General features: G+C 44.2%; 1 protein-coding gene across 1 annotated transcript in view; it reads left to right on the top strand.

Annotated features, from left to right (window-relative positions):
* The first annotated feature begins 317 nt into the window (after window positions 1–317).
* CRHBP (corticotropin releasing hormone binding protein) overlaps window positions 318–17150 on the top strand; it is a 136539-nt gene continuing 119706 nt past the window's right edge. The window contains exons 1-3 of the mRNA XM_085640742.1: window positions 318–452; window positions 1148–1241; window positions 3661–3818. Of these exons, the coding sequence (XP_085496868.1) occupies window positions 372–452; window positions 1148–1241; window positions 3661–3818 (333 nt within the window). The 5' untranslated portion in view covers window positions 318–371. The remainder of the gene's footprint in view (window positions 453–1147; window positions 1242–3660; window positions 3819–17150) is intronic.

Below are 17150 nucleotides of genomic sequence, written 5' to 3'. Positions count from 1 at the left end.
CGGCACACACTGTCTAACAACGGATCTGTCAGTCCTCCAGTCTCCTCTCTCTGGGTCTGTGCAGCAGTATACATACTAGCAAAGCAGCAAAGAATTCTTTAAGTAAACCAAACACACGACAACTATACAAATGCCTGGTGCCGAGATTAAGTTGCGGTGTGTTGGACCCTCGTCACAGCCACGTAGTTTGTCGGTGAGATAAGGGTAACCCATGGTTACTGAGTTCATATCTGTGACAGGACAGCGCCTCGTGCCTCCCTCTGTCTTCCTCTATAAAAGGGGTCTGACAATGAATCCCCACAGGCTCCTCCCGGCTATCATCAGCACGGCAGGCACGAGGACAGAGACGCGGAGAGCGAGCGCGCGCTGCCATGGCCCCAGCTTCCAGGCTTCAGGTGCACTTGATGCTCATCATCCTCTCGGCCCTGCAGGGGGAGACCCGATACTTGGAGGTGAGCAGCGCAAAGGAGCTATTGGACACTTCACTTTTCAAAAAGTGCGCATGTCTTCCAGCTGCACGTGTTGTGTTTGTAAAGTATTTCGGCATTGCTTCTTTTTTACTTGCGCGTTCTAGCTAAGAGGTTAGTAGATTCATTGCAATAGGTGTTTGGGTTATATTGTACTGTTATACAAAGATCTCTTCTTGTCGCCTTATTCTTTTATTTCCCTTTCTCCTTTTTTCTTGCTGTATCGTCTTTCCTTTTCTGCTCCATTCTTTTCATTTAATGTATTTTTCTTCTTATTTGTATATATGACCGTCTTATAAAACACAAGGGGGCATATTCACAAGCCCCTTGCGCCACTTTTGCGTCATTTTAACATGGGGAAAATGACGCAAAAGTGGCGCAAGGGGCTTGTAAACCTGCCCCAAGGATCTTAGAATGCCTTTGCTGCATGTATACTTTATGTGATATGATGTTCTGTAGTTTATCAGAATTTACTGTAATATAAGATTCATATCGTTGGCTTTAAACCTGTTTTTTAAGTTAACTTTGCCATTTTATTACCATTTGTAGTCCGGGATATTTGTTGTGACTGTTTCAGAAATCCAACGACCATGTACCGGACGCCCAACGAAAAGGGCAGCTGCTGAACCAATTCACATAATGTCACGCCTCCTAAAGCGTATTCCTGTTTTGTTTGACAGGTCCGCGAGGCAGCAGAGGACGGCGAGTTTCTGCACATGAACCCTGACTTGAAAAGAGAGTTGTCAGTGGGGCAGCTCTACCGGCGGTCTCTCAGTAAGTACCATCCACGTGTTTGCTTAGGGGTGCTTGTGCTCGCGCCCTGCAGCTCTACTGCTTTTCTGTACTGAGTTGTGCAAACCTAATGTAAATTAGTAGTCTTTAGTGTGAAAAGGAGTCAAATAAACATTATTTCAGATTTCTCCATTTGCTACTGGCACCGGTGTGTTTAAATTCACCCAACAATTGCATGCACCTCTCCCCCACCACAATACCTAAAGCAACGGCAGTGTAATAATTATTTCAAACAGAAAGTCTGAAATGTCAAACCAGGATGTACACAGGTTAGTGACGCAGATTGAACTTGGTGTGTCGAATCAGCCGGTTGTCGTGTACTTTTCTAACGTAATCTAAAGTCAGTTTACCAAAGTCGGTATATTTTGAGGGTATATATTTTCAGTACTAATATTCTAACGTTTTTCCAGTGTCCAACGTTGGGACTATCCTTGTGGCAGTAGACAAGAGACTCCAGTAGTCACCCCCTCTTTCATCCCTGCACCTACCACTCTCCAGATCAGTGGTGGTGCTTCAATGCTCTGTGCTCCTAGCTCTGTGTTTTTTATTTGTAAATACAGTACACTGAATGCAGAGAGAGACAGAAACGCAGTGAGCTCTTTCACAGGCACCGATAACAATTTGTATTTTCGGACTGTCAACTTAAAATAATGAAGTCTTCGTTGTACCTGATGCCCCAAAAGTGTCTTAGAGCTCAGAGGTCACATAGCTGTGACCCCTGCACCTGCCACAAAGTGCCACTGTCTCACACATACGGTTTGGTGTCTATCGACAGGTGGCAGCGCTCAGAGCTCCATTCAGCACTGGGCCTTTGGACAGCCACGCGCCACTGCTAAAACGGTCATAGACATAAGCTGGGTGAGAATGGCAAAGCCACTGGTTTCTGGAGGGGAAAAGTCCACCCAAGGAGGTTCCTCAACTGTAGGTATAGAATAGAGGATGCAATCCTATTGGAGGATTCTACTCGGTGAGGTTTTCCCATCACCACCCAGCTTTAAATCAGCGCTTTGTGTATCAGGTGGAAAAACACAGTTTATCTATAACCACATCCAAGGATGTATACGATTACCCTAAATTTCTGCATTTATATGTATTTGCCACACTAGCTACATAACCCACTCACTGTTTACTTTGCATATTTCAGTAAAATATGATTCTAAATGAAACTGAGGAAAAGGGTTTTTTTCAAATGCTGCATACAGGGTGCAACACAGTGCCAGGAACTTTGCAAAAGTATCTGATTGCCTGGCAGCTAATTATGGCTGCATTTAAATAGTTAAGAGCTGAGATTTTTGCATCTAAGTTTTTAATATTTGCCAACAGATGGACTGGAAATCTAGGTTTTTGTCTATATCAGGGCACAACATCTTTAAATGGAATTCAAGCAGGGTGGTAGGATGTTTTTTTTTATCACGAAGATCTTTGTTTCCCTATTCGTGCGAGGTTTTCATCGCAGTCACTGCTCATGGCAATCAGTGTTTAAAAGACGGCCAAACATTTAATCACTTTTTTAGTGTGCAAGGTCTTGAACCTTAAAGTGCCTTCTAGGGGAACTTGCATATAATAGGTATGTAAGTAAAAATACTGTTCTGCATGGTTTCTCCCCAAAAGAAAGAAGTGTTTACAAGTAAACTATACTGCGAATCGGAAGTAACCCTGACCCTAGAGATCCTTTAAAAAAGATAACTGGTATGCACAGAACATAAGAAGTGCACCTTTTATTACACAAGAAGCTGTGCATGTAGATTAGGTGTGCCGATTGCACCGGTACATGTGGTTTACCCATGCTATCCTACTAAAGAAAGGTTTAATAATTTAAAAAATAATACTGTGCTTTAATCGTTATTTGTGGCGCTTGGCATTTGTAGTAGGATCTGCTGAAGATGTATAGCTTTTATTTTCAAGAATCCTACGTATTGCCTATGCGTTGTGGTCCTTTTATATCAATAGTTGTAACATGTCAAGAAAATAATGTCTCCAAATGAGTCGTTAGACATATCAGGAGCCGTTGTTTGCAGCATAATTTGCGTTTCCTTCTCCGCATAATTTACTTATTTCTGCAGCATGATTTGGCCCGCCACTGCCACATGAACCCAGCAGACCTGACTACACCCAGATTTCATAACTAACTTCCACACTAACCGTATGTTCTAAAGACATGGAATGAAGAGAAGTGGCCACTGGGTGATTTGTGCTTTGGTTGTGAGGCTCATATTTTAACAATAAGCAAAGTTCATTTTGACACCAGCTGCATGCTTCAGCAGCGTGGAAGGACACGGTGTACAAGTATTCAATGTAAAAGGGTACGAGGCTTGATGTGCGCTGTCCATTACTCCTTGGATCCGTTGAAGTTCACGATATGGAGTGATGTGTAATGCACCCTTTTCCTTCTCGCCTGTAGGATGCATTGACATGCTGAGCATGGAAGGGCAGTTCACCTTCACCGCCCAGCAGCCTGCGCTGCACTGTGCTGTCTTCTTCATTGGTGACCCAGAGGATCTCATTACCATTGAATTCGACTTTGTCAACATTGACTGTCATGGTGGGGACTTCCTGAAGGTAAGCTTTCCCACAGATTCCCCGTGTCTTTTTTAGAAGCTACACATTTCCTCTTGCATGACTCAATGGGTGATGGGGCATTGTGGTTCAATGGATTCTATTAAAAATGTAGAGCGAGAGACCTGAAGGATTAGGGTAGAGCAGTAGTGAGGTGTGTGATTTACACTGCTGCCCCTCCAATAGGAATGCAAGAGCTGGGTGATCATAAGGAATTTGCATATTCATTGGTCCTTCACTTGCAAGCGGCGATCTATCGAAGCTAGCCAACTCCGTTGCCACATTGCATCATTTGAAGTCTCCTGCGGGTACCCTAAGGGATCCTTCTCTTCAATTTCTGCAAATTCAAGGAAAGTGTGCACACTGTGAAGTGTGTGATCGCTCTGTGTGAAGATGTAAACATTGATTTAGCGAATCACCACTCATGTTGTAAAACAGAGTAATAGAGAATTTCTTAATAGAGCAGAAGGGAAGCCCCCAGGCATCTGGATCTGCCATAACTCCACCAGTGTGTGCTGTGTGGATTGACTAACCAAAGTTCCTTTGTGAATCAGAAAGAATCTGCCCATAGGTGTGGTTGGGGTGGAACATCTCAGCAATGTTTGGCCTCAGGTTTTAGTCGTCTCTAAGACGTCAAGAGTCAAGCTTTAGTACTCAGTGTTGGATGTGAGTGTCTCTGGCTCCAGCAGGGCCAGGAAAACAAGAGATGATTTTGTTCAAATGTATTAAGAGTGACCGATGCTCAGTAATGAATTACTAGGGGGACACCTTATAGGTGTTAAGAAAAATGAGTTTCCATTTTTATAATTACCTAGTTGGAGCTAGGTCCAGCTTTACACACACACACACACAATGTCAATATATCTTTTGGTAACTGGCACGGGGGCAGTTGGCTACAACAGTCATCTGCATTTCCCATGGCTTTATTCTTTTTGAGTAAAAGGAAAAGCACAACAAAAATGTATGACAGCACTCACTACATTTTTTGTTTTCGTTCGGTGAGACAAAGAATGTGTATTTCTGGTGCTTTTTGTGGGATGGAAAAGGTGGAGGGATCTCTTATAGAAGCGTGGCTAAAGAAGCATATCTAAGAATATTTTCCAAAGAGTATGGCCTATGTAATAAGGGTGTGACTTAGAACATGTGAGCTAAAGCCCATTGTATCACACAGAGTGCCACCTTACCAATATTTGTGTGCCTCTCTGAATTTTCTATAATTGCATTCCGACAATAAATAACCATATTCCTAAAATAAGCCAGACATGTTAGCTTTGCCAATACTTGTTAGAAGTTTCAGCTAAATGAGTGACAACAATGGGGAGGGGGGTGATCAGGGCCACTGATCAAGGAAGGAGGTTGCGTTGGACACAGGTTGACGGAGAGGCTTTTTACGAGGTATTTTTAAGGGAGGGCTCTCTTGCTGTACAGAGGTGCTTAGACCCGGAAATGGAAGGGATAGAATTAGTGAATGCTTTTAAAGACTTTGCCCAATTAGTTGACAGTCTGTTGAAAGTCCCAGTCCGAAAGGCTAATTTGGATACCCCAAGATGGTTTGACCATCAATGTTCACGTGCTCTAAGAGACCTAAAAAATGCCTTAAAAATGTCCCCCAGGGATAGGGAGAGGGTGACTTTATGTGGGAAAAACTATAAGATGGTGGTTAAGGGGCGTAAAAGTCAATTACAGATACAAGCCTGGGAAGATTTATCAGAGGCGGTGGCACTAAGGAATTCCACTGCCTTCTGGCGAATTATAAATAACCCATCCTTCCAAGAGGCTGATAAGCCAGGATTGAGCTGTAACATCTTACCAGAGCAATGGTGTGAGCACTTTCAGAGACTCTACAACCACACCTCGTGCACGAATAAGCTGTTGGAGGACCACTGGGAACAGGCCACACCCTCTTTAAGATTCTCATTGGGAGAGATAAAAACTGGAATTGGAGGCCTAACAAGGAATAAGGCCCCGGGTCCAGATGGGATTCCACCAGACCTTTTTATTAGTAAAGTAGATCTTTGGGCGCCAATTTTGGCTAGGGTCATAAATGCAACGGTGGACATAGTTATGCCAGTGTCCTGGACCACCGCTAAAATTGTTCCCATTTTTAAAAAAGGCAATAGGAACAGCCCGCAGTGTTATCGCCCGATTTCCCTCATCGATGTGTCAGCGAAGGTGTTAGGACGGGTGGTTCTAAATCGATTGATCGATTGGGCTGACGAACAACGGGTTATAAGTGATCTACAATTTGGTTTTAGACCTGGAAAATCTACTACCGATCAATGTCTCAATCTGTATCTGATCTCAGCCAAATACACATTGGTTAAGCAAGGAACGATTTATTTGGCATTCATGGACCTGACCGCGGCCTTCGATAGAGTTAATCGAGGGAAATTGTTGGCGATTATGGGCGGGCTGGGTGTGGAGGGATTATAAAATTTTAAAATCATTACATTCACACACCACGGCAGTGGTCCGATATAGTCAGGTGAGGAATATAACAGAACCCTTCCCGTGTTGCAGTGGGGTCAGACAGGGTTGCGTATTAGCTCCTTTTTTGTTCACACTATATATAAATGACCTGGACCGCGAGTTAAGCATGCTACAGGTGGATACCCCTAGGATAGGTACTCGGGGAATCCCGGTTCTGCTCTATGCAGAGGACGCAGTACTCTTAGCTCGTACCCCTAAAGGTTTGCAGGTTTTAATTGATGGGTTCGTGTCATTTATGGAGAATTTGGACTTATCGCCTAACCTGGCAAAGTCATATGTAATGGAGGTGGGGGAAAAAACAAGCAAACCCTATAAGTATACAATTGGATTGCATCAGCTAGGAAAGGTACAGTCCTTTTCATATCTGGGGATTTTATTTGATCATCGATTACATTTTAAATATCTAATTGAGGATAAGTGTCGGGTAATGACCAGCTGTACTGGATCCATAATGAGCTTTGCGCACAGGTTAGGTCGCTGGTCCCCTGAACAGATACTAAGATTATATAGTGCTATGTGTTGCGCTAAAGCTCTGTATGGAAGTGAGGTGTGGGGCTTTACCCAGGCTACACAGATGCAAATTGAAGAAAACATATATTTTAGGCATCTGTTAAAAGTACCTCAAAGCACGCCAGCCCACATCGTGCATGAAGAACTGGGTGCCCGATACATCAGCGACAGTATGGCAGTCAAACCTTTAGTCTGTTGGATAAAGATCTGGGCAAACGAGGAGGCGGCTTTTAGTAGGCAGGTTATAGAAGATTGCCTTTCCCTGGACCACGGGCTAAAAATTCCCTGGCTTAAATATGTGAAGGAGACTCTGGAAAAAATTGGTTCTGCAGACCTATTTGCCAACCCTTCTAAAGTGGGTATGAAAGATAAGGCTTTGGTTAAGGACCAGTTTTTTAAACATGCATTAACGCTCCGAGAAAACACAGAGCTGGCCAAGCAGTCGGTCAGGGAACACCTAGTAGTTAGGTCTCTCAGAGGCATTGAACCATACCTGTCTTGCATAAACAGTGCACACGACAGATTTTTAATGACTCGTTTCAGGTTGAATCTCTTGCATCATGTGTTGGCGGAACCAACAGGGTTCACAACTTCCATAGAAATTAAGGGGCCCCTGTGGCTACGATCATAGATCTCCTCAGGACACCCTTTATTTCATTTTATTATGCCCTTTTTTCTCTTACCCTAGGAGATTCTTCCTGAAGGGAATTCTAAAGAAAGCCAGATTTAAACAGGCACGGGTGGCACTGTTATTTTTAAAACTGGCCCCAGATACTCTTACACTGTTTTGTATTGTAAACTTTTTAAGGGCTGCATTTAGACTAAGGAACACAAGGGGTAATGGTAACCTGTAGCTTCTCTGTTATAATTACCTATTGTTTTATGAATGATCTTCATAATTAGAGATGAATTGGTTGGATATGCGACAAGGGTTTTTTTTTAACGTTCAGATGGAAATTGTATCACATGGTTTGGAAAAAGAGGGTATTTATTAATTTTTAACTTGTACCTGTAACCGGCGTTGATAAATTTGGTTGCTTTTATGGTATTTTTATATATCGAATAAAGTTCTATGAATGAGTGACAACAATGATTTTGTTTGAAATAATTAAAATTGAAAATATTAAAATCCAGAAAATGTGATGCTGTCAATTAAACATGACTCAGGTCTGTTGAAAGGGTAGTGCTCTTCGCCTCAGTCACTCCCATTCTCCCTTTCAAACTACTTCCCTCTACAGACTTTTACTATGTTAGACACTTACCCCTTTTTGTCCTCTCATATTTCTGAAATTCTCCATGTACATATCTCAAACGTCATCTCCTTCCTTCGCATCATTCTTTTCACTCCATCCTTCTATGTGTTAGTCCTTGTGTTAGCTCCACTTCACCATGGCACTCACTCTTCTCACCTTTGTACACAGCATTTTTATTTCTTTTGGGGCTGTCAATATTTAAACAGCTTTATATATCTCCTTCCCACACTTACATAAAATGCTAATAATAGCTTGGCTTTTTGTGAAAATCAGTGTGCGCTCTGCAGAGAGAGGCCAAAGGTTGGATGGGCACCTTTATATCAACCACAGCTCCAGAGCTCTGAATCGTGGCTCATCATCACAACTCACCCACCCCCTGAACTCACTCAGAATCCTACATATGGCTGTTCACTTCACAGGATGCACTACACAAGACTCATATGTTGCATGCAAAAACTACACAAACATAACATCTGGAAAAGGCAAATAAACATAGGGAATGCAAGATGAAGTAAAACTTGTGAAATGTAAACAGTGACTGCATTGCTAACGTGGATTATTTTCAGTGCTTTTAGAGTCAGGGTTGATATATCCATTGGTTTTTCCCTGTAAAGTTATGGGCTTGAATATAAGTTCCAGAAGGACCCCTTTCAAAGTCCGCTTTTATTTACTACTAGACCTGTTTCCTGGCAGGGCCCACCCCACCTAAAGCTCTTTGTAGGTCTATTTTTCATTATAACTCAATGGAGCAGGGTAATTCCCGGGTGCTATTTACATCATTCACCGACCCCCCACCAGCCACAGAGCAGATCTTGCAATAGAAACATTAACGGCTTCAGCTACCTTACTCCATACCTTCCTGCGAGAGGCAAATGACGCCCTCCTCTTACTGGCATAGCCCTGCTGCCAGCAGTTCCCCAGAAACCTCTCCAACAGGCGTGTATCCAGGACCCTTCTTCTTACTAATATTGAAATGTGTGACATGCTGCTTACAGGCTGGCATAGGCTGCAGTTGCATAACCTGAAATGCTCTATCATTCTGATTGAAAGCTGTGATTTGCAGACTAGATATCTCTAAAAGGTGAGCATTAACTTCAAGCTGACTTACTTTTAATTGCTCCTCTAACCTGCAAGTAACACACACACATATCTCTTTGTAAGGTGCTCAACCCCCTGGTTTCGGTAAAATGATCAACTCGCCAAAGCAATTTTTTGTGGAGTTTATGCCCTCATTATTGGGAAAGCAGTGTATGGATCAGTGCAGTATACAGAGGTCTCTAAATGTATATATGTATGCATGCATAGGGTATTTATACATTTATAAACTACAAAGAGTTCTGTTGGGTAACAATTCTTCAAAGGGTAATTTTGAAAGATGTTGAACTTTCAACATCAAAGGCAAAGGGTCAAAAATCCCTTAGTTCATACATACCACCTTGACGTAAAAACCAATTTGAAAAAACACATGAATTGAAAAACACAAACATGGCACAAGAACTTTTTCTGATTTGGTATAGTCACTATCATATATCATATACTTCATCTATCAAGGCAATTTATTTTACTTTCTCTTGTTTGTTGTATAAGCTGCCCATTGTACATTGAAAACATACAATAAATATGTTTTCAATTTATATGTTTTGTATATGTGTATATATTGATTATTTCATTTTCACTGTGTATCACAAAGTTCACTGAGTTATGTTTTTTGATTTATTGTGTGTTTTAAAGGTTTAAAAGTATGAAGATTTGACAAAGCTTTGTTGAAATCTGTCATACATTTTTTAGATAAATGTTCTGACCAATGGCAGGAAAGGGCGTCTATGGCCAACTGAGCATTCAGCTTTCTGTAAGCCATGGAAGCAGGGTTAGCAACTGTCAATTGTTTCCCTTTTTATCATATTGCTTGTCAATGCTTGTAAATGTTTTTAAGTAAGTGCAACAAACAAAAAAGATATTGACTTGAGTACGGGTGCATTGAGGTAAAACTACCCTAATAGTCAGGCGAATTTGGAAATTTTGCATTGGTGAAGCTCAGCAAACTTGTAAGACTTGCAAAGTTTCCTTATCCATGATCTGCACAATTGGGTTGTTCCACAGTCATATGATTTCCCACCCATGAAGGGCAAGGTCACATGTAATGGATGGAAAATGACATGGCTGGGAAATGGCTCCAAGTGTATTCTCAGTAAGGGGGTGCCACCGTGAGAAGCAGAAAATGTATGTTACCAGTGGTGTAGGATGTCACAGGATGAGGCAAGGGCAGGTTCAGTGGATGTTGCACGGGGTTGGGACACTCAAGTGGTATGGCTACTTAGTGGTACTTGTCTACAACCTGCCCTTCACAAAGCTCACAAACCTTAAAAATACAAAGGTGTAAGTCGCTCAACTTCGTATTTTGAGACCCCTCTGCTTGCATGAATATTGCAATCCCCTTTAATGGTGCTAGCCAGATTAGAGGGACACTGCAAGGATTCTGTATATGTCTCAATGCTGGGATACCTATGAATATGAAGGTGTATTGCAAGAAGTTGGTGGATGCCTCATTACTTGAAGACCAACGTACTATGAAGGTTATACTTAAAGTGTTCAGTGCAAGCTCTCTTGATAGTGTGCATGGTACAAGGCATGTCCTCTGAATTTCCCAGCACTAGGATATGAGTGCATGTTGTAGGTATTGATAGACATGCATTGTATCCCAGTAGATGGATAGGGGTGCCTATCGCAGGTCATGATACATGTGCTTCAATCAATCAATCAATCAGCCAGGATTCTTATACAGCGCGACTACTCACTCGTGAGGGTCTCAAGGTGCTGAGTTGTGGGGCAGGTGGATCTGCTGTTCAGTCGAAGAGTCAGGTCTTGAGGTTCTTCCTGAATTGCGGCAGTGATGGGGATTGCCTGGGGTGCAGCAGTAGGGAGTTCCAGTGAGGTAGGAGAGGATCTTCCTCTAGCCGTGGTCTTGCGGATCCATGGGATGGTGTCCAGGGCCAGTTGGGCAGAGCGGAGTTGTCTGATGGGAGTGTAGAAGGAGAGGCGGTGTTTGAGGTATACAGGTCCAGCGTTGTCGAGGGCTTTGTAGGCATGCTGAGGAGCGTGAAGGTGATTCTTTTGTTGATAGGTAGCCAGTGAAGGTCTCTCAGGTGTCCGGAGATGTGGCTGCGGCGTTGGATGTTCATGATGAGTCTGGCGGAGGCATTCAGGATGTTCTACAGATTCTTTTGGAGTTTCCGGGTGGTGCCGGCATAGAGTGCATTGCATTGTCGAGTCTGCTACTAACGAGCGCATGGGTGACCATTTTCCTGGACTCTTAGGGGATCCATTTGAAGATATTATGAAGCAGGTGGAGCGTGTGGAAGCAGGAGGACAAAACAGCTTTGATTTGGCGATTCATTAAGAGAGAGGAGTCCAGGATGATGCCGAGGTTTCATGCATGGTCCATGGATGTGGAGGAGATTTCCGAGTGCTGTGGGCCACCATTAGTCATCCCAGGTGGAGGGGTGGTGGGGGTGGATCCCAGGATGAGGACTTCAGTCTTGTCTGAGTAAGATTGAGGCAGCGGGCCCTCCTCCAGGTGGAGACTGCCTTAATCCCATTGTGGAAGTTGCTCTTGGCTGCTGTGGGTGCATCTGTGAGGGAGAGATTCAGCTGGGTGTTGCCAGCATATGAGACAAAGTTAAGTCCATGGCTTCTGACGATGGCTTCAAGCAGGGCCATGTAGATGTTGAAGAGGGTGGTGCTCAAGGAGGATATCTGATTCACTCCACAACGGATCTCTGTGGGTTCTGAGTTAAACAGTGGAAGTCTGACTCTCTGTGTTGGGCCGGTGAAGAAGGAAGGGATCCATTCTAGGGCTTTGTCGCGGATGCCGGCGTCATGGAAGCTTGTGCAGCGGGTGTGGTTGGAGATGGTGTCAAAGGTGGCTGAGAGGTCCAGGAGGATGAGGGCAGCAGTTTCACCTTGGTCGAATAGGGTGCAGATATTGTCTGTTGCAGCAAGGGGAGCGGTCTCTGTGCTGTGGTTGCTTCTGAAGCCTGACTGGGAGAGGACCAGGATGTGGTTCACTTCAATGAACTCGAAGAGTTGGGCATTGATGGCTTTGGCTGGGAAGGGGAGCAGAGAGATAGGTCTGTAGTTCTTGAGGTCCGTCGGGTCAGCAGAGGGTTTCTTCAGCAAGGGGCTGATCTCTGTGTGCTTCCAGTCTTCACGCAAGGAGGCGGACTCGATGGAGCAGTTGATGGTGCACCAGAGTTTGGGTGCGATGGAGGCACCAGCTAAGTTGAAGATGCTGTGAGGGCAGCGATCCAAAGGGGCTCTTGAGTGGATCCTCTTCATGACCCTGAGGGTTTCATCAGAGGAGAGGGTGGGCCAGTTGGGCAAGGTCTGCTGGTGTCTGAAGCCATTGAGTGTGGTAGTTGTGGGTGGGGTGGGTGGGTCTTGGGTTGCACTGATGTAGATCTCCTTGATTTTGCAGTGGAAGATGGTTGCAAGGGTGTCACGGAGGTCTTGAGTAGTGGGAATGTCTTCTGTCTCTGTGCTGGGTTTGGTGAATTCTTTGACCATGGCGAAGGGTTATTTGCTGTTGTGCGTGATGGCGTTGATGCGTTCCTGGTTGGCTGCTTTCTTTGTTGTTCTGATAACTGGCGAAGGCGGATTTGAAGGCTGAGTGGTCTGCTATGCTCTTGATGCTCCTCCATCTTTTCTCTAGCCATCTGCAGGTGGGACTGGACTCTTGGAGGGAGGGAGGGAGGGAGGGAGGGAGGGAGGGAGGAAAACAACTGGCTTTCTTGGGAGCTGCTTGCCTGAGGGAGTCATGAGGGGAGCCACTGTGTTGGCGCAGTCAGAGATCCAGTGGTGGAGGTTGCATGCTCAGGTGATGGCGTCCATGGATGTCAGTGGTTGGGTTTTGCTGAAGGAGGTGGTGAGCTGGTCTTAGGTGACCTTTTTCCAGCTTCTGCTTGGATCGCAGTGGACATGGTGGCATACAAGGGTTTGGTGAAGGAAAAGTGGACGCAGTGGTGGTCAGTCCAGTGTGGCTCGGGGGTGTAGCTGAGAGAGATGTTGTTGCTTGCGTAGAAGATGAGGTCGAGTATGTGTCCTGCTGAGTGGGTTGGCGTTGGGACTAGTTGTTTGAGTCCGATGGTGGGGAGGTTCCCCATTATGGATGAGGTGTTTTGGTCGTCGAGGTTGTCCATGTGGAAATTGAGGTCACCGAGGAGGATGTAGTCTGTTGAGGTGAGAGAGCGGTGACCGATTAAGTCAGTTATGGCTTTGCTAAAGGGGGGCGGGGTCCTGGAGATCGGTAGATGAGGATACCACACAGGTGGCAGTTGGGTTGGTTTTGATCTGGAAGTTGAGGTGCTCCATGTCGGGTGAGTGGTCGTCAGAGCTGGTTGTGTGGCGGAGTGTGTTTTTGTATACGATGGCAAGGCCTCCTTCTGGTCGGTTGCTGCTGTCCATGTGGATGATTTTGTAGCCGTTGGGGATGGCTGTTGCGATGTCCGGGGCTGAGGTGGGGTTCATCCAGTTTTCTGCAAAGAAGGTGACGATGGGGGAGATGGAGCCAAGCAGGTCCCAGAACTCCACTGCATGCCGTTTCAGGGAGCGGATGTTGAGTTGGAAGCTTCTGAGGTGGTCGGGTCCGGTTCTTGAGGGTCGTGCTTTTGGTGGGTCTGCTGTGCAGAGGCAAGCAAAGGTGCAACTGTGGCAGGTGAAGGGGCCTTGGTTGTTCTTTCTGACATGAGGTGGCAGGTGGTGGAACATCCGGTGTTCAGGGTGTGGAGGGTTCTAGAGTCATAGCAGTGGATGGTCCGGGAACAGGGGTCCATCACTCTGGGTGTGTCCAGGCACAGATGGGCTTGGCCGCGCCTTGTGTGCACCAGTGTTCGCCAGCAAGTAGTGTTCAGGAGGGCTGGAAAGCTGGGAGGCAGGAGGTGGGAAAACGGCATTGGAGGGGGCGGTCTGAGGGGGATTATCAAGTGTACAGAGAGGGAAAAAAGGCACAAAAGAGGAGAAATATGAGAAATTGAAAGAAAGCACTAATAGATAAGAAAAGGAAAAGAAAGATGAAAAGGAAGGTGTAAAAGGAGCTGAGGAGCAAAAAGGCTATAGCTACCAGGTGGAGCTGTGTGGCGCTGGAAGCAATCCACTGACAAGGTCAGTCAGATATTGAGTAAGATGTGCTTCATGATAGCTCTGAGATTGCCTCAGTTCTGGCACATTCACACATGGTGCAGAGGTGTATTGTATTGTTAGAGTGATGTGGCGTGGGGACACATCACATCTCTCAAATGTGCACTCTTGGGTCGATAGATTGGTTCTTGGACTCAGATATTAACAGAGTAGTGTCTGTGTGTGAGGGATCATCTGGGGTAAATAGTAATAAAGTCAAAGGTGTGTTTCCCAGCAAGGCAGCCAAAAACAAAGAGAGCAACTAGATCTGTTTGAATGGGTCAGTGTGAAAGAAGTGCATAGAACCTTGTGAGATGTTTAAACTGTGCTCTTCTCTTCTACTCCCTGAGAGGATGTTTACCTATTTATTTTATGATGAGCTAATTGAAGATTTACAGTCACCAAAAGTCAGATTCTCTTAGCAGTGATAAAGATGACAGGGGCAAAGCAGTTTATTCAAAGAGCTGCTGCCTTTTGGCAGGGTGAAGTGAGGTGTAAAACTAAAGTATAATACACTTTACAGCAGCCCTCTGTCTATAGTTTTCAACTCAGAAATGTTTCCTGAGTAAAATAAAGAACTACATGATATATAATAAATACAAAAAGAACATCATAACCTGACCTACTTTAAACATATTAGGACATTTGTATATATCTAAAACTAGAAAAAAATGAGTGCAATGTATAAACTTATATATATATATATGTGTGTGTGTGTGTGTGTGTGTGTGTGTGTGTATATATATTTTATTTGCAGGACCTTGATCAAGGGCTACCACATCTTTGTCCTGCAACACTTGTAATAGATTCAAGTATTTTTTCAATTTCCACAACCAATTATTTATGCTGAGCAAGTGATTGTTGTAAAAAATCAGTAACAATTACTATTGCATTATTCAATGATACAATGTGTTCAGCACGGGTTTAATATTAACAGTAACTATACATTTCGTTGTACCCACGGTTGTGTTCAAAGCCAACGTTAACTGATATGCCTCATCAGCGTGCTTTTTGGGATGTGTAGTTTCTGAGGTAGTAATCGTCATTGTTACGATGTATTCAGGTCGTGCATGCATATTCATGGCTGTAGTTCCCAAGTAATTAATTGGGAGTTGCAGATCATTAATGACAATGGCTTGCCGCATGCAAATTGCTCCTTCCGTTTTTTTCCACACAATTCTTCTGTGTGCATGCAGCGGGCCACTTGTATGCAGAAATTAAAAGAGTGCTTGACTCTAGTGCCTAATTGTACCAAAGACATGCATGCTATGTTGTTCTCTACCTCAATTTAACTGCATCCCCAGAGCAAACTCAATGCTGAGAATGCCGTAATGCCTGGCTCATCAAAGCGCAATGTAGATTTCTACAGCCGTGGGTACAACGAAATTTATAGTTACTGTTACAATTAAACTCACACAGAACACATTGTATCATTGAATAATGCAACAATAATTGGTAACTTTAAAAATATTTTTTTTTTACAATAATCACTTGCATGGCATAAAAAATTGGTTGTAGAAATCATAAAAACACTTGCTATTAAAAGTGTTGTAGGACAATGATTCGGTAGCCGGTGATCAAGGTCCTGGTGACTGACATGCGTCAGGTGTGTTTCACCTGTGCCGATTGTTTAAGAATGAATTAAACTTGCATGCTTTGTTGCTGAATTTGAGTGCAGTCCTTTATTCTTCCCGAGACTTTAGTAGGTTTTGTTTATATATATATATATTTCTAATATATTGCCACTAGGTAGTTATTTATTATTCCTTTATAAAGTTTTAAATAGCGTGAACATGACCAAGAGGGTATCAGATCGCTTTACAAGTGGTCAGGAAGGAAGAAACAGTAAAACAAATGAAAAACAAACTACAACGAAACAGGAACGGCATGTCCCAACAGGAGGCAGGAAGTCAAAACAGACACCAATTCACCCACTATATAGTAATATACATGATTGTAGGAAAGTGCCCCTTTTTGCATGGTTATCCCCTAATTTTTTGCCAGATACCAGATGCCAACTTGACCGAATATGAGCTGGGACCCTGCTAAACAGGCCCCAGCACCAGTGTTATTTTCTAAAACCGTACCTTTGTCTCTACAATTGCCACACCCCTGGCCACCTGTAAGTCCCTTGCAAAAAGTAGCACTGGCACCGAGGGCCCTGTGACAAGAGAGGGCCCCTGAAGGGCTGCAGCATGTATTATGCCACCCTCAAAGACCCCTCACCTTAACACTCACACACTGCCATTGTAGGCTGCATGTTTTGGTGGAGACTAAATTGATGAGTTGACATGGCACACATCCCTGTGTAAAGTAAGAAGGGTACGCTGTTCCCCAAGTGGATGGACAACTAGTGGGGAGGCCACAGGAGGGGAATCCTCCTTGTCGGAACTAGAGTCCTCACACACCCAGCAAGCTAGGTGTCATGCTTCATCATATGGACTCGCTCCTCGTCGGGTCGGCGGTGCAATACCCGACGCGCACTCATAATGGGGCTCTTTAGCGGAGATCTTCTGTTCCTGCCGTATCGTGCCATGGGTGTGAGAGGCCTAGGTGGAGGTGTAGATGTGACATGAGTGAGTGATATTAAAATAGGTTGGATAATCCAAAAAAGAATTTAATGGGATGGTTATCCACCTGTAGGAGAGTAGGATCTGCTTCACATGGGTACCCCCACTTTTTGCTGGTGTTTCACTGTTTTTTGACCTTAGTCTGGCTGTGGCCCTGCTAATCAGGACCCCAGCCTAGCTGCTTTCTCTCTGAAATGGTTTCCATGTACATTAGGTACATTTCTAATAGGATTCTGGAGTGCCTTATAAGCCCCTAGTTTATGGAATACTATGTACCTAGGGCATAGGTACCTGAAAGGCCTACCTGGGGCTGAAGCATGTATTATGCCACCCCTGGGAAG

The sequence above is a fragment of the Triturus cristatus genome, chromosome 2_1 (assembly GCF_964204655.1).
Source record: "Triturus cristatus chromosome 2_1, aTriCri1.1, whole genome shotgun sequence".
NCBI lineage: Eukaryota > Metazoa > Chordata > Amphibia > Caudata > Salamandridae > Triturus > Triturus cristatus.
The sequence above is the reverse complement of the archived record's forward strand: the minus strand, read 5'-3'. Positions and strand labels throughout refer to the sequence as shown.